Source organism: Cuculus canorus, chromosome 8, assembly GCF_017976375.1.
Source record: "Cuculus canorus isolate bCucCan1 chromosome 8, bCucCan1.pri, whole genome shotgun sequence".
NCBI classification, from domain to species: domain Eukaryota; kingdom Metazoa; phylum Chordata; class Aves; order Cuculiformes; family Cuculidae; genus Cuculus; species Cuculus canorus.
This window is the reverse complement of record NC_071408.1, coordinates 25,903,805-25,921,860: the sequence shown is the minus strand read 5'-3', so window position 1 is coordinate 25,921,860 and position 18,056 is coordinate 25,903,805. Positions and strand designations below refer to the sequence as shown.

Here is an 18,056-nt window from a genome sequence, read left to right as displayed (position 1 = left end):
ACTCAGGCTCAGCCAAGCTTTTGTAGTTGATGCAGCGAGGTGGGGTAAGGAGTAGCAGGAGTGTGAGAAAGGAAACCACAAACCCATCAGCTTGAGATGATGGGAGGATCTGGTTGCTGGGTGGGTCTGCACGAAGCAGGAGCATTTAAGATGAGGGTTTGCCTCCCTGGACCCTGCCTGGCTTCCCCTGCTGCTGCTGGGGATTTACCTTCTGACTCCACGCAGGCTGTGCACCCAGCGGGATGCATCTCTGCAGGATCTGGACTTCTTCCCCCATCACGGGGCTTCTCAGCCACAGGCAATGCCAGGGTTTGCCCTGGAGGCACAACGGTCAGAGCCAGTCTTTAAAAATAAAGTTACCTGCCCAGTGAGGGCAAACAACCTCAACCATCCAGTTTAGACTGGACATTAGGAAGAATTTCTTCACCATGAGAGTGGTGAGACACTGGAATAGGTTTCCAAGGGAAGTTGTGGCTGCCCCATCCCTGGAGGCGTTCAAGGCCAGGTTGGATGGGGCTTGGAGCAGCCTGATCCAGTGGGAGGTGTCCCTGCCCATGGCAGGGGGGTTGTAACTAGATGATCTTTAAGGTCCCTTCTAACTCAAACTATTCTATGATACTACAATCCAGCAGCCTCCTGGAGCAGACAGACACGAGGAAACTCAGCCTGGACCCAACACGGTATCTTCTCCCCTTTCCTCCCTCGCCCTGTGCTGGTGCAGAGCCCAGCACAGCGCTGGTTCTGTGCAGGTGCAACAGAAACGTATTTGTCACCTGCAGCAGCATATTATTAGAAGCAAAGAAGACATCAGAGGGCTGGTAGCACCTGGCAGCAGCTGCTAGCGGATTGCTTTTGGGTGGAGACAGAGGGAATCAGGGCTCTGGCAGGGCTGAACATCTGCTGATGGGGTTTTGCACAACCCAGCAGCCCCTTGCTTTCCTGTTGGGATGTGGCTGAAGGGCAGGTCACGGGCCAGGTGATGGGAGAGGGATGCACCAAGGACACATAGGATTCACCTGTGTTTGGTGCCCCTCACAACAGGAGATGGCCAAGATGCCTCACGCCTGCAGCACGTTTCTGCTGAAAGGAGGGCAAGTGCCCTATGTGCTTGGCTCCTGGGGCAGTAGGGAGGCACAAGCCAACAAATTCAACCTTCCGGCTGCTTCCCACCCTGATCATCAGCTAATTCAGTCCAACAGCCATAACCCTGAAAGCTCAGCTTGGTATGTACATCTTCCCTAGGACCTATGGGCTGGTTTACAGAGGCAGAGCCTTTTCTGCTTCAGCCTGGCCCTGCTTCTGAGCAAATCTCTCGTGATCAGTGCAGATGATCTCAGGGAAAAAGTAACATCCCTAAAACCAGGATCTGGCCCAAGGAGAACAGCAGGCTCCTCCTGGCTGCCAGCAAAGAGAACAATTAAATGAATTGGACGTACAGGTGTCCTTGTACCTGATGATCCATGGATGACCATCAAGGACCATCCAAATACCAAGGGAGCTGCATGATGTCACTGCAAGGTTCAGGCAGCAGCAGCTCCGCAAAGTCTTTTTTCAGCATCGGGAGAAGTATCCCAATATCCCAACACTGGATGCTCCCTTGCATATCAGCCAGCCCGCGTACCAGCAAGGGCTGAGCAATGCCGCCACCCTCCATCCCGGGGACTCAGTGGGCATCAGTGTCCATTTTCGGTCCTGAGGGATGTAGGATACAGCCTCAGACCTCATGAGCAGGCGGCAGAGCTCTGCCGAGCAGATGTAACCGCTAACGCTGAGCCACGAGGAGACTTTCAACTGAATCCTCAGAAAAAAAAAGAAAAAAAAATTGGGCTCAAATCCCAAAATGAAGGGGCTTGGCCGTATAGCAAAGGTCCCAGAGGGAACTTACAGCCAAGATTTATGTCCAGGCAAGATGGAGCCAAAATACTTTGAGGCGAGATGGGGTCCTCCCACCCTCAGTGATCCGGAGCCAAAGAAGAGGGGCCAGGAAAACAGCACAAGGGCTGAAATTGCATCAGTGAAAGCCCTGCAAGTCCACGGGGTTGAACAGCATCTCCTGTCAAGGAGTTACCCCCTCACAGGAGGCTTTTGGGTTTGGAAATCTCACAGAGCAGAAACCGTGCGGTCCCAGAGCTGCTACAGGTTCCAGCTGTGAGGAGAGCAGGCAGGAGCTGCTTGGGAGAAAGGAAAAGGTCAGAGGGGCAGGTCTGGAGCAGGAGGGATGTGTTATTGTGAAGAGGGCATTTGCCTGCCCCGGAGGAAGGAAGAGCGTGGCTTGGCCCTGCTCCTAAAGGCAGGTGCATGGCTGAATTTATCTGAGGGGAAGGAAGCAGGGAAGGAAGCAAGTCCAGAGCCCTCAATGGCTCCATCGGATCTCACAAGTGGTCATGGGAAGAGGCCCAACAGCGACGCGGCTTTGCACGGCTCAGCAGGACACAGCTGTCCCAGGGGGAGGGGGTGCAATGAGCTCTGCAACAGCCGCAGTGCAAAGCTGGGCTCTCCCCAGCCACGCAACGCCCTGTGCAGTGTGCACCCCGGCAGCACTGCACCCCATCATCCAGGGAAATGCGTGTTCCCAGGCAGGGTTTGAAGGCTCTGCAAGCCTCTGCAGACCACAAAACACAGCGAAAGGCAGCAGTGGGTTTGCTCCAGTTATTCCCAGAGAGGCAAAGGATGTGCCCAGGAAAGACTGCTGCAGCTACGCAGCGTTAGGCGCAGCCAGCTCCCCATCCCAGCTCCATGAAGCCCTGCAATATCAGAGAGAGTAAGTGGGATCTTCCTCAGCCATGGATCAGGGAGCCGAACGAGAGGAGCTGTTTCCTAAGGCAGGGAAGAAACCAAGCATAGCTGAAGAAGAACTGGAGTCAGCATTTTAAGCAATGGTAAGAACATTATCCTTCAACCTGCACTTCCTTGATTGCTGCAACAGCCGCCTTGCAGAGGCCAGGGTGTCTCTCTGGGGAGCAGGATGGGCTCCTGGGTTTCGTGCTGATGTGGGGGTACAGAGGGTGACAGCAGTGAGTGGGCAAACCTGCTGCTAATAAGAGCCTCTGGCTGCAAAACTTGTTCCACTGCTCCTAGTGGGAACTGCTGCCACATCCCACATGCAGAGGACAAGGAGTACAGAGGGAAAGGGGTTGCTCCTGCAGCATCTGGTTCAGCTGTGAAGACTCTGGACTTACAAATCACTGGAAAACCAGAAAGTGACCTTGAAAACTATTGCGGGATTACCCGCTCCGTGAGGCAGCTCATCCAGGATCCAGGTCAACAGGTGAGGGAAAACGTTGGTCTGACTCGGTGTGGCCCACCACATTATCGACCATGGAGCAACAGCTTGGGTATCGAAATGTGTTTTAGCACAACACACCCCGAGTTCACAAAGCTGAGCAGACAGGCTCACGCAAGTTGTGTGCTTGCTCGTAGCTAAGAATAAGGAGACAAATCTTCCCTCTAGTGGTTCTATGGCACGTAAGTCTCACAGTTACATTCTCTTCCCATGTCAAGACCAACCACACTGCTTTCCCCAGCTCTTAGGCTCAACACAGATCCTCAGTGCATCAAATCTCTTACAAACACGCTGAGGCTATGGCAGACAGCAGCAGTGCTGTCCACACACAAGTGCATCCCGGGCACCAGAGAAGCCACACAGACTCGAAACACCACTGGCCTGTTTCCGCAGCAAGGATGGTTTGTATGGGCAATTCTTCAGCTGAGTTACTCCCTCTTACCACAGGCATTTAGCGGGCTGGAGAATCAGGCCTAGAGTTTCTCCAAGGACCTTTTTATTACAGGTCTTTGTCCCAGTTTCAGCTTCATCACCACCACAGATCCTAGGCTGCACTGCTCCAATCCTATCTGGAGTACAAGCACACAGATTAGCATCTAAATTTCCAAAAGAACTCATTCCACTTTTCCCCCTACACATTAGGGATCCCATTCACACCCTGTCAAACTTGCACCCTACAGCTGGGCCACCAAATATCGAACCAACTCTGTTGTCCACGGCCAAGATGCCCTGATGGTGCAGCATCTCAGAGTACAGGGCCATCTGCTGTTATCTGTATTCTTACGTGATGTCATAATCTGTAGGAATACACGTTACAGTCTGTATACAGATCGTACAGGAATACTATAGGAAATAGTCATCTGAAGCTTCCCCACTCACAACAGCATTTCAATGGCACAGTCCATCAGACTGGCTTTCCGGAGGAAAACACAGCACTAACATTTTATGGGGCTGCAGCAAACCCCAACCCCAGGAGCAGATCTGGGAACACCTCCCAGGAGGTTGTGCAACCTTCAGCTTTGTCTCCCTGCCATTGCACGCACACTCACCCACACTAGTCCAGTCAGCTCTTTGCTCCTCAGGGAGATGCAGTACAGCACCAGATCATGGATCAAGTCAGTAATTTCTGCGCCAAGTGGTCTCTCCCTGACACAAGAGCTGTGTTATGCTGTGTATTCAAGGTACATGAACACACCTGCAGAAAAACACCCTTGCTCCCTCCATCAGCCCATTCTCCCTCCGCCAGAGCCAGTAAATGCAGTCTCTTGCCAAATGGCTGCAGGTGATACGATCAACTTGGCCTTTTCAGTTTGCGTCTTAAGTATAAACAGTTCTTATGCATGCAACACAAGAAATATTTCATTTTCTTGAATTTGCCATTTCTGTCTGCCTTAAACCCTCGGAGAACTTCTCACTTGGGATTAATTACATGGTGGGTTGAAAAGAAAACCCACTCAATCACAGGCAGTAACTACTACAGCCTTTAGTAGAGAGTTTGGTCTTTTAAACTCAGAAAGAAGCTTGAGTGTAGGTTTGGAAGCCTTGAATTTCACTCCTGTTGCCCATTACTCATCCAGGGATGCTATATTATAGCTATATTAAAAATAAATACAGCGACTTTCACTTTTTCAAAGCAGGAAATGAATACTGAATCAAACCTGCCCTTATTCCAGCTAAGGGAAAATGATAAATGGGGCATAAATGCTACAAAAGTAGAAAGGCTCCTTAATAAGGGTGATTTGCTGTTCAGATTGTAACAGCCCTATCCACACCTCCTCTGATTATTCACCTGCTGCGCACACGGTCAGAATCAACACAGAAACAAAAAGGTGCCATTACCAGGGAGTACAACCGTCTCCTTCAGCAAAGCCCCAGGAGATGATGCGCCTCTTCTAAAAACATCTTACGATTCCCTGAATGGACAGGAGTTCACGCCCAAGATATATGAGTTGCTGCTAAAACAAAACGCAACAACAAAACCTTACTATCTACCAACAGCGCTTAGCTGAACACTATTCAAGTCCGAAGAATGGGCTGAGAAAGCATGGAATGATGGCGAGTATTACAGCAAGAGGGCCCTACAATTACACTAGCAAAGTGATTGCATAAGAGCCCTTTATAACTCATCAAACCTCTGTATCAGTTCACGGCCAAAGGTAGCACAGAACATCTGCTACCAGCCCTGACAAAATAATTGGTCTTCATCAAACAGACAGACAAGTTGTATTCTTGCCTCCATTTCTATGACAAAAGAAGGAAAGCTTTCCAGCGTCAGCAGACTGATGGGAAGATGCAATGTGACCTAGACATAATGGATAATTAGCACAATGGGCAAGTAGTGCCAACGATTTGATGTGGATAAGGGAAATACTTCAATGCTGCTCCTGCAAAGCTCCTGGCTGTCTTCTGTTCACTTGCTTACCTGTGCAGCGGCGGCGTGCTCATAATCCACACACAGCCTGCACCTCACTTAGCACTGCTCCACTGCACCCTTGTCCACAGACGCACTGGCTGCCCCTCCTGGGAATGAATATAAGAGAAGCTCAAAGCACAAATGCTTTCTGATTCTTTTGTGGAAGGCGAGTATAAAAAAAACCAAACCAGCTGCAGTCCTTAAAAGCCAGAGTCTTAAAAACATATTCACACCAAAGCACTTTTTCACGTGTTGTCACTTAGCAGCTGAGGAACCTGTTGGTGGCCCTAGCTTTGTTACTATGCAATTCCATCTCACTTTTATTGGAGATAGCAGCTTTCCTGAAATGGGAGCAAGAGCTACGTTTTGTGCCTTCAAACACCATTTGTACCTGACCTGCCAGTCTGTGAAAAATTAATTCTATAAACTGTGCAAGAATTCCTCTGCACTATTCAAAAATATACAAAAATAAAACTGTGTTTATAATATCCTACTCCTCTAGACCTCTAGGTGTCTAAACACCTTTAAGATACAAACACGGCAACAGGATAAAGTTAATGTATCAATTAAGAACAAACTTCCCAGAACAAATCTAGTCACTATTTTTTAATCCTGAGAATAACACAGGTCACAGTATACATCTGTGTAAGGAACTTCACACACAAAGTAACAAAAAGGAGTCTGTTTTAGAGCATCGCTCCTACTGTCTTTTCTTGCTGGACAAGCCTGTAGAAATTCCGCACAGATTAAAAAGCGCTGGACCATGCAATTATAATGGCGGAGGGCATTTAAAATGCATTTACTGAGAAGAAACATTGATTGTTATCTGTCTCCTGATGTCAGTGCAGTCCATTACATCTCCCCTTCTGTCACTATTTCAGATTTCAAAAACACGGCATGCAGCGACAAGTTACAGGATAGGAAAATGGTTCGTTCTGATGAAGATACACTGAAGTGCAGGGCTCCACTTTGGCAACCAGTTATTGTCATTCAAATGGCCCAAGTCTTGCATTACTGCCAGACAGCCTTGTCCACCACACTCCCAGGATGTCTCCAGATCCTTTCTGTGTCCAAACCCCATTTGTAAACCAAAAGAGACATGACCACCCCAGCTGGGAACCGCTCTGCCTGCTGCTGGCTCGCTTCACACAGGCCAAGCTCTACGACTTGTCAGAACCCTGACCAGGTCTCAGTCCTCCTCCAAGTCCGCTTTGCTCAAGCTCTGCTATAACTGACATATATTTAAATTCACTAGATCTGTGGTTGAACGTCTCCACTAATTTGTAGGTCTCAGAACGATCTGTTGCATAGAAGAGCTGCACCTGATTCGCCAAGCACTGTGCTTCATGGACCACCTGCAAGTCAAAAACCAATTTGTTACCATCTGGTCATGCTGTATTTGAGTATCCTGTTGAAAAAAAGACTCTTCAGCAGCTGAAAGGCTGCACTCCAACTCATCAAATGCCTCAAGTCACCTCAGTTTTGCAAATATCTTAACAAATGACCTCTCTCTTGTTCCTGACCTACTTACACACTTCAACACTGCACCTACAAACCACTCTCCCACTGAACGTACACCTCGGAGGTCAAATGTCTTTTGTGATCCCTGAACATTCTAAGGCACCAAAGCCTCATCTTTCCCTACTTACAGTTGACCTGTTTGCAAAAATTAAGATTGTCTACCCTGAGATATAACAAATGCATTACAAGTGACTCCTCTGCGTATGGTTTCAGAACTGATGTAAGTAGGTCAGTTAGAGGTGGGATGCTTTAGTTATCTTGTTCCACCACTATAATCCCTAGTGCTATTAGTCCTAGCGCTGCACTATTACAGACATGGAAATAACTGCATACCCACACAGGGTGAAAAGTGCAAAGGCATGCAGAAGCCCTACACGAAGCTTTGGAGGTCTCCTGATTTGACACACAGTATTAAGCTTCACTGTTTTAACTTGTTGGCAGGTAATAACAGCTTTCACTTAAATTTGCTTCCATTCATAAAAATACAGCAGTATTTCTATTCTTTTTTTTACAACAATAAAACATAATGCCCAGAGTAAGGAAAACAAAAAACGCAGAAGCTGAAATCACCAGATAGACAAGCCTGATGATTCAGCTTTCTCTAGTACTAAGCAGGGTAAAGAAATCTACTAAGTCTACTCTTTGGGAAAGGGTCATTTAAGACTTTAATTCGGCTTTAATTCAAAACTATAGGAGGAGCTGCAGCATAAAATGAAGGAAGCCAATGAACAGATATCTCTTACCAAGAACTTCGAGTCCATTTCTGCTGTCATTAGTACAATCCCTTTCTCCTTCTGCAGCTCTGGGTAATGGTACAAGATCAACTGGCTAGGAGCAGTTTCACCCTGGGTCTGAAGCAGATAAAGAAACCTGTCAGTATCCCATAAAGAATTTCAGCTCTGTTGCAGATTTTGAGGCTTGGTTACAAACACTAAGCAGTTACCTGCTCTGAAGACAGTATTTTTTCAAGGCTTAAGGGTCAGTTCTAATTAAACGTTCATCATCCCTGACATTTAGAGAAAACAAGGGATTGGCAGTTAGCTTGGGTTTTTTCTCAACTGAAGACCATTCTGCATATAAAATAACCCACAATTTCCAGAAAGACATTAAAACTCATTAAGCATCTACTGGTACTTTAAGCAGTTTCCACAAACAGTTCTAAAAAGTTTGGCAAGAGCTTCTATTTTCATGGAACCACACAGAATATCCCGTTTTGGAAGGGACTCACAAGGATCATTGAGTCTAACTCCTGTCCCTGCACAGGACAACCCCAACATTCACACCATGTTCCTGAGGACGTTGTCCAGACACTCCTTGGATATTGTTAAGCTTGGTGCTGCGACTGCTTCCCTGGGGAGCTGTTCCAGTGCTCCACCACACTGTGGTTGAAGAATCTTTTCCTAATGTCCAACCTAAACGTTCCCTGGCGCATCTTCCAGCTGTTCCCTCAGCATTCCTTCTTTTTGCAGCTGGTAGAGAATCAGGCTTCGCATTCCTTTGGCAACAGCGTTTACACCACTTCTTTATATGTAAATGCTCAAACAAACCAATAGCACAAAGAGATTTTAGGAGAAGAAAAACCAGAAACACTGTAAACTGATGCAACCTTGTACCTAACTGCAAATCTGAAAGTTACTTGGTTTCCAGCAAGAGAACAAGCCAACTCAATGGAAGAGAACACAGACTGCAAGGAGCATCAACGGCTGCTACGCACATGCCAACAGGCAGTGAGGTCTGGGAGCACCAGGTAGAGATCACCGACCAAGGGACTAGGGATGTGGGGAAAAGTGAAGCATCTTTCTCTGCAGGATTCCATAGCGTTTTGTTAACTCCAAAATACTAAACCACTGCTTGTCTTCAAAAATGCACTGTTTAGTCTGAACAGCACATTCCCTGTGAAAAGGAGGCCTGTTGGAATTCATTACTTTAAAATTTTGAACGAACACGCTAGTTTAGCAAATATTATATACTGTCCTGCATTGCAGAACGATGTCTTTTAAAGAGTCTGAAGAATTTGACGAGAAAGAAATTGTGCAGTGTAATACAGTACTCTATAAGATTTATATACAAATTATTTTGAAGGCATCTTCCATTGTGATGGCATTAAGCTGTCTTAACCAACCCTTCTGCCTGGCTTCACAAGAAAAGACAGAAACCTTCAGCTCCATGATGCAGTTGGCAAGTACAGTACTTTACAGTAATGACAATACAGTAATACTGTATTTAAATAATTATTATGTGATGTATGTGTTATGCTAATGGTAGGTTAGGTTACGTCAGGTCAGGTGTATGCCTCAACTCGTTTAATGACAAAACCCATTAACAATGCTCTGGTCAGAACCATGTACCATCGTTAAGAAAGGCACAACAGTATTGTGGTACGCTGATACCATATTTTTCTGGATTCTAAACCATTTTTCGACATTTTTATTTCAACCACTCACCTGAATGTTTATTAGGGAAGTGAAGTGCAATTCCGTTCCTGACCACTGCCCCACAAAGAACTCATAGCCTTCTTTTCTTGGCAAAGCATATAGAAACTGCAGAGAAATGATAAAAAAATAATTCTCCTTTTCACAGAAAAAAATGATGCCCGTGTCATACTGGCCTCCAGCATAAATGCTTTAGCAAGAGAACCACAATAGAAAAAAAAGGTTTATTTGCCCCACTAAGGAAGACAGGACAGCAGGAACCAGGCTTCAAAGCAGACGATAAATCAGCATTTCCCTATCAGTATTATTTCATTAGCAAATATATTGACACATATTTTTACCAGTTTTATGAGTGACAGAAAAAAGAAAGGAAAAGACAGTGAAGCAGATTCAGACTCTGACTGTTTTGTTCACTTCTAGAAAATTAACAGCAGAAATAGTCAAATGTAAGGTAAGGAGCATTCAGAGTATTCAATTCTGTAATTTCTTTAACTGCTCCAGAACAGGCAGCAAGCATTCGCTCTCTGGAGATTTACAGTCTGTTCAGCTCCTTAGTCTAGGCGCTTACCCGTTTTCCGACACCAAGGGAAAGGACATCATGGGAGCATAAAAACATGCAGGATACCTGAGATTAAATACCAACACACTGTACAGAAATGCACCTAAAGCTATAAGTAACTTTCCAAGCTCCAGGTAGCTTGGCAAGCCAGATATATTTGATCTTGCTCTCGGCAAATGAAATACCCAGGACCATTCCATCAGCCCAGTGAAGTCTCCTATACAGATCTACAAAAGCGTTCCTCAGTGCAGCTAAGTCTACCTACTTTGTTTTCATAAAGGAATGCAGCATTTCATTTCTGTCTCAGCACAGTGAAATCTGAACAAAGGCCATGCTTCAGCACACCAATTACTGTAAAAACACACTTCTTCCAACAGGCAACAATACTAATCCAGCAGCACGTGGTGCGGAACGGCAGAAGGCTATCCTTTAGCTTGTTAGCTGTTCTGCTCTTTTGTAGTTTAACTTCTTCAAAGCAACAACATGCTCGTTCACACAGGAATCTTCTAATTGAAGCTTTTAAGATATCCACCAGCCCATATAAGGAACAGTGAATCCACTCATTTCTGAACTAACCGCATTATGCATGCTCGGCATTTTATACTTTGCTGTGTTAGCATCCACCTAAGACACAATGCACAGAGTATTTACTCTGTGTCTGTAATAAAGGGTTTGACTACACCCAATTCCTCTCTTTCTCCCCATCACAGCTGTTGAATTGCAATGCTGGGCAACAGAATTTACACTATTTAGTTTTGCGGTGCATGCCATACAGGTTTGACAACTCACACTCCTTTAGTGTGAGTTGTCAAATGGAACTTCCAGGATGTCAATACAACATGGTGCCTACCCAGTCTGGCTTCCACGCAAATAGCTCGTTATCGCTTACCAGTATTTCCTACAACAGATCACCAGTGTGGTGCAGAAAACACAGCTACACGCATTTATGACGAGGAAAAGCAGGCTAATAGATGACAAGGTTCAGCTCGTTCTGTGCACAGAACCCCAACATATCGATTTCTTGCCTTTTCTCCCTTTCAGATACTCCTGCTCATCTTCACTTTCAACAAACATAAAGAGGAGCAACTCACACCAATCCTAAGACAGGAGACCTCACTTTCTCCATAAACACGCAACATAATGCAATGGTGCCATGCAGCTATAGTTAACAACAGTTCCTTCAGGTTAAAGCAAGGATGCTTTAAGCAATAAGGAAAAATACGCAGGGACATCAATGAAGCTGCCCTATGAGGCTTGGCTCTTCACAACCCTACACAGAAGAGATTTAATCACAAGACATCAATTAATGGAAACCAGAGGCATGCACCTAAATCCATCTCTTGGGAGATTTTGCACTCTCGTTACTAATCTCTACATTTTTTGTATCTAGACATCCAATGCTGAGGTTAAAACTGTTTAATACAATACGAATAGTTGCTTTTATCTGAATACTAAGGCAAATATTTGAACCCCTGAATTTTACTAATCGAGCTGATATAAAAAGTCTGAACACAGAAGGGTCAAAAGTTTACAAGTTTGGCTTTAGAGAGGACAAATGCATTACAGTTATATATCCATGCATTGCGAGTCTCTGCCATACATACCGATGGACATTTCTGGGCTCTTTTCCATATTAAATCAAACTTCTCAGCCTTTGGGGAAGGAGAGAGAGAGAGAAATTCAATTTTCATAACACAAATGGAGATGCACAGTCATTCAGAATCATCTCATTAATCTCTACAGGCCTCAACTTCCATCTACAGAAGCTCTCACTGCAGGAACAGATAACAATGAGTGCATGGAAAACTGTATGTAGTTCTTAGTTACCTAAATGTCACTGGTACCACATTTTAACAATGCTGTCTCTAAGATGTCGCAGCAACCCCTTGGATTCAAAGCTTTATTCACTGGAGGTGGGAGGCCCATGCTTTAGGCTTACATTACATCCTTTTTCAGTAAAAGCTCCAAAGCTCCACTGCATCATGTGGTGTCAACAGTTGAGCAAGATGACACATCCCTGGCCCCAAATTGTGGATTTTACATTAGCCATCTGTTCTTCAGTATTAAAATGCAGTCTAGATACTTACTCAAATAATATACTTATTGCTTCAGTTTATATTAAAACCACAAGCATATTTGGTCAACCCTGATGATATCTTGCAATCTCACTCATGTGCACTCTGCATTCCCCCAAATCTTTTGCCTGCTTTTCTCTTCCCAGCACCAGATATTAATACCTCCTCTAATGTGTTAATGAAAGAAAACACATGCTATTCATCAACACAAAATTCCTCCGTGTGTGCTTTCGAGCACTCGAGAATTACGCGAGGCCTTTCTTCCAGCCAACAAAATGCTTCTGGCAAAAGAAGTAATAGTTTCTTTCCCTGATGACACCATGAACTACTTCCTAATGTGCCTGGAATCTGGTTTGCGTTAAAGCCTTAAAAGCTTCCAAAGCTCCTTCTAAAACAGCGCACCGCAGAACACTGCCAGCCCCACTAATGAAAGACCTACACCGTAGTAAATGGAGTCCCTGGGTTTGGCCCTCTGCTACAGTAAAGGTGCGATTCAAACTATTTTCACAACATCCACATGTTGGGAAAGCTGAAACACAAAGCTGCTTAACCTCAAACCCCATGCTGCCATTTTCAGAGCATACAGAGCTTCTTACATTTAGAACACAGCCTCCTATCACTTCAGCCTCGGCTCAAAGGGCCCCGTACAACTCCAAAACAGACCCCAGATCTGAACGGGGTTTCAAGAACTCGAGAAACACACAGTTCGTGCCCAGCTGTGAACAGGCAGATTTAAGAGATCATAATCACATAGAAACTCTGAAACAAAGAGTAAAAAGAAATCCCAAAAGCAAGAAAACCTGCAGCAGATTAACAATTAACATCTGGTGAAGTTATCAGGCATAAGAAATATGATCTTATCACAGGAAGCACCACGCAATCTCAGTGAAAGACAGTGCTTCCAATAACTTTCAATGTATGAAAGAAGTCATTAAGTGATTACCCATGTGCAAGTTATTACCCAAGTGCGCTAACACTGCCATGTTATACTTTAGTTAGCAGTCAGTGCTGCAGGAAGAAGGGAAAGAAATGAGAAACGCTGAGAAAAAATTATGTGAAAATACAAATGCTACATTAATAGTTACTAGGGCCCTGCAAAGAGTACTGGACACTCATAATAAAAGATAGTAGGAAATTCAAGTCAGGCGTGCATAAAAAAAGTACTGGCTTTATTGAGACTGATGCAAGTGAGGGAAAAAGGGAGACAAAAGCCTTTACTTGGGCCAGCAAGATCACTCAATCTGGAAGAAAGTTTGTTCTTGAAACCTCATTTTCCTTCAATGATTGCTTTTAAAAGCAACAGAATCACAGTTAGAAAGGAAAACTTTGCACACTGGCCTTTCAAGCACGTAACTAAAGGGGAGTTACTTACAGGAATAACAGCATAAACTGTATCCTTTGCAGAAAAATACTGATTCCAGATCTGTAGGAAACAAAGATGAGCTACAGTTAAAAATCAAGCATCTAGCAGCAATATGAAATGCTTTACAAGGAATTCCTTTAGCCAACTAGCATTTGTAAGGACTTTGAGAAGTCATTTTTCGATTAGGCTTGACTGACTTTCCTGCTAATGTAAAACACTTCTCCTAAGGTTCCAGAGTTGTTGTACCAACTGACAGATTTGGATTAGGTAACAGAAATGAGCAGCAGGCTCAGAGGTGGCCCAAGATTTACCAGCTATCAGAAACGCTTTGTACCCAACAACCACACTAATGAGCTCTAGAAGGTTCAGGTGGGTGGGTATTTTTAATAAAGAACATACAAAACACTTTCAACAGAAGACAAGACTTTGCACAATGCTCCCCTGCATTCACAATCTTTTTCTTCACCTCATTGGGATGGCAATACCTACATAAACCTCAAAGTCCTTAATAAAAGAAGTACAATTAAAAGCCGAATCCAGGACTCTCTCAGTTGCTCCTTCCCGGTCCTATGTAACTAATGAGAACTGTCCATACAATGTTTGAGCAATGAAATGGAAACAGAGGCACTCAAAGGATAATCATGAGTTATCAAATGCACTCCCTGCTAGAACTGGTTGCAGACCATTCCTTGCAGAGCACATAAACACTTCTATAATGTTCCTGAGCTATCAGGAAAGCAGCTAGATTTCTGCTCTCCAAGTTGTACGGGAAGGGTCCTTTGTATCTGCTGCTCCCCTCCAACACTCATCCTTACATGAAGTTTCTTGGCACACACTTTGATTAGGAAAAAAAATAACAGATCCAACTCAAGCTACATCAGAAATGTGGAACAGATGTGACTGGTAACTAGATAAAAAGGAACACAGTGCAAAGCCAGGCAGATATTAGGGAGAATAATATGATTCCCACTGTTCTTCAAACAGACTTGGACTCCCTCACAACCTCCTCCTTACCCTAACCTTCGTTAGTATGGGTACTGAGACCTTGAGTAAAAGGTAATGCAAACAAAGACAGAAGACGGCAAAAGCTTTGGCTTTATTTCTGCAGAACAGACATAGCCAAATCCACATGAGCTACCGTGAGGATTTCCCTTTACCTGGCCTCAAACCTGATGGGAGCTTCCTGATGCCAATTCAACTGCTACACATTAAATAGCAACAGTAAGAATTACATCAGAGACATTTTTTTGAGTCATCAAGTCTAGATGTATCATTTATCAGGTGGGAACATCCTAGGTGGACTTACCAATACGAGGAAAACCTTATCTTCTACACTGATATGCACGTGAATCTGCTGTTTCTAAATACACATCCATAGCCACATTTTATTTTTCAGTCTAAGTAAAATTTCCCATCATCACACACAGATTAGTATTAAGCACAGATGTGGAGCAAAAGTTATTCCATTTAAATTCATCACCTGTTTTATCTCCTCCGCTGATTTTTCTTTCACCATCTCAACATTAAGGATTGAATCAAGCGTCTGCAAGAGAAAGGATAAGGAATTTGGCACAATGGCAATTCTCTGATTCAAAGAAGAATCCAGAATGAATGGATGCAATTACAGAGAACAAAAATCAAGCTGTGAATTGAACTAAGTTCCTCCGATGTGACTTAGTCCTCTGAATTGCCAAAGAAACTAGAAAATCATAAGCAGTAACACACCGAGAAGTGGATTCGCACACCGAGAAGTGGATTCACACATCAAGGCAGAACAAAATAGATTCTGTCAGGACATAGAACACACTTTGCTCCAATTCTGCAGATCTCTACTGAAGCTGCAAGAGGAGCTGCAGCCTTTCTCCTTCAGCCCTCTCAAGCACATGCTCTGTTGGCAGATTTACACAGAAAGTTTGCCAAAATACAAGTATGTGAAAGCATAAAACCATTCTCTTGTCCCTCTGCTGGCTGATCTTTGGAAATGAATTTCCATGCTGTAAAGGCAGTTTAACCCTTTCAATTTATTACTGTCAGCATCCAGTACAAATCCACTAACCAGCAGGAACTTCCAGGATGTCAAGAGAGAAAGGACTGGATGACAAAAAGACAGACTGCTGGGACTTTTAAGACCTGAACGTGATCTCAATAGTAAATGAGTATTTTATACTCAAGTGCAGCATAAGGAACATAAGTTTTATCTCAAGAAGCTCTTGGCTGAAGCACTGATGTAGCAATACAAGTTCATCTACATTCTTGATTCTTTAAGCAAGTCCTTTTCTAACACTTAGGTTCATTTCCCTTACCTTATCTTTTGTGAAGCCTCCCTTTGATGCCTTTGTGCCCAAGCCTTCTGCCTAGAAGAAAACATTCTTTAGTTTTTATAGCTGATGCTTTCATACCATTTATTTGCCTTTTGTGCCACACATAACATTCCTGCTGAAAAGATACCCTGAGTTCAAATTTAAGACACTTACAGATTGCTGCACCATGTTTTATTAAAATAAAACCTTGATAAGGAGAATAAGATGATGAGTAGTTTAATGTGAACTATGAATTTCAAGATCAGGATTAACTCAAACTATTATGCATTTTGGATCCATATTATTGAACAGCTTTTTTTCATTCACTACAAGATGATAAGTGCAAGAATATGTAATTCCATCTGACCAAACTAATCTGGAACTAATTAAACACTTAAATAAGGCCTCAAGAACAGAATTTACTGCCTAAAAAAATGAAAAATAATATGTTGGCATACAGAACAACATTTTTAGCCATCAGAGTGTGAAATTCCAGGGTTTCTTACTAATAGGAACACTGCATATTTGTAGCATTGTGCTGATCCTACATAAATGACATTATAGCTTTAATATACAGAAATTAAAAAGAAAATTTGCCTTGCCTTTTCCTCCATGCATCTGATAAACTCTCCTTGCTTGGAATATCCCACAGGCTGCTTTTTCACTTCATTTCTTTTTTCCATACGGGATTCAAATACATCTGGACTGGATCTGAATCAGAAAAGGGACTATTAACAGTACTGGGTGATTAACACCATTTGGCTTTTTAAAATGCTTACTGTGGTACTGATTCTTGCTTTTAACTTAAAATTTTAACTTCTTGTTAGCAAAACTATCTCTTATGAAGCTGATCCTGTTGGGAGACTCTCACTGACTTGGCATCAACTACATACAAATTTCAAGAGAGCATTTGGCCTTAACTAATTAGCATTTAGTCTTAACTAACTTAGCTGGAAAGGGGCTCTTTATCAGGGAGCACAATGATGGGATGAATGGTTTTAAGCTAAAAGAGGGGGGATTTAGATTAGATATTAGGAAGAAATCTTTTCCTGTGAGGGTGGTAAGGCACTGGCACAGGTTGCCCAGAGAAGTCACAGATGTCCCAACCCTGGTGTTGTTCAAGGCCAGGCTGGATGAGGCTTTGAGCAACCTGACCCACTAGGAGGTGTCGCTGCTTATGGCAGAGGTGCTGGAACTGGATGATCCTTAAGGTCCCTTTGAGCCCAAACCATTCTATTGTTTTACGAGTCTATGAAATTAAATGGAAAGCAAGTAGAGGGGATGTTACAACTCAAACTTTGCTTCCAGAAGGAGAGAGCCTGATAAGCAGGGCTGTATCTAGACTGCAGGGTGGCCCTCAGCAGTGCTGGTGGAGTGCTCATTGGGACTGGGATATGTGTGCAGACTCTGACCTCTCTGAATTTGGGCCTAGATCATTAGAATGAGCTGCCAAAAGCGGACGCACTGAAAACCTTGTGGACTCACTGTAGGGAATGCAGGGATAGGACGATGGGGAATGATTTTAATCTGAAAGAGGGGAGATTTAGGTCAGATATTAGGAAGACAGTTTTTACTGCGAGTGTGGGGAGGCCCTGGCCCAGGCTGCCCCGAGAAGCCGTGGCTGCCCCATCCCTGAAGGTGTCCAAGGCCGGGCTGGATGGGGCTCGGAGCGTCTGATCCAGCGGGAGGTGTCCCTGCCTGGAGCTGGACAAGCTTCAAGGTCCCTTCCGACCCCAACCACTCTACGATTGTATGAATTAACTTTCTCACACGGTCTCAAGGCTTAAAATACCCTCCCTTCTCCGACCTCCCCCCCTTCCCCTCAGGGCCCGCCCCCCGAACCTCCGCAGCTCCTGGATCTTGTCCCGGTATTTCCCATAGAAGGGGTTCTCCTCCAGCGCCGCCTCCCCCGACCCCGGCCCCGGCCCCGTCGCCTCCCTGCACGGCGGGGCCAGCAGCCCCAGCGGGCGGAGCGCGGCGCGGCTCCGCAGGGCGGCCCCCAGGCCCCACGCCTGCAGCAGCGGCGCCGCCATGACTCCCCCCCCGGTCCGCCCTCCTCAGCGCTCCCCGGTCCGCCCGCCTTAGCGCCCCGCCCGCCCCAAGGCTCTGG

General features: G+C 44.7%; 1 protein-coding gene across 1 annotated transcript; it reads right to left on the bottom strand.

Annotated features, from left to right (window-relative positions):
- Positions 1–6,289: 6,289 nt before the first annotated feature.
- On the bottom strand, positions 6,290–17,993 carry ATPAF1 (ATP synthase mitochondrial F1 complex assembly factor 1). Its single transcript, XM_054073642.1, has 9 exons — positions 17,789–17,993; positions 16,549–16,657; positions 15,950–16,000; positions 15,127–15,189; positions 13,656–13,706; positions 11,813–11,860; positions 9,662–9,757; positions 7,961–8,068; positions 6,290–7,051 (listed from the first exon to the last, which is right to left on the bottom strand). The coding sequence occupies exons 1-9, from the start codon at positions 17,977–17,979 to the stop codon at positions 6,857–6,859; spliced, it is 912 nt and encodes a 303-aa protein (XP_053929617.1). The 5' UTR covers positions 17,980–17,993; the 3' UTR covers positions 6,290–6,856.
- Positions 17,994–18,056: the final 63 nt, after the last annotated feature.

Excerpts from the sequence above, each read along its gene's own strand:
- ATPAF1 (XM_054073642.1), bottom strand. The coding sequence starts at position 17,979 with ATGGCGGCGCCGCTGCTGCAGGCGTGGGGCCTGGGGGCCGCCCTGCGG. Across the intron at positions 16,658-17,788 it reads AAGATCCAGGAGCTGCGGAG|ATCCAGTCCAGATGTATTTG; the intron begins GTTCGGGGGGCG and ends TTTCTGATTCAG. Across the intron at positions 13,707-15,126 it reads CAGCGGAGGAGATAAAACAG|ATCTGGAATCAGTATTTTTC; the intron begins GTGATGAATTTA and ends TGTTTCCTACAG.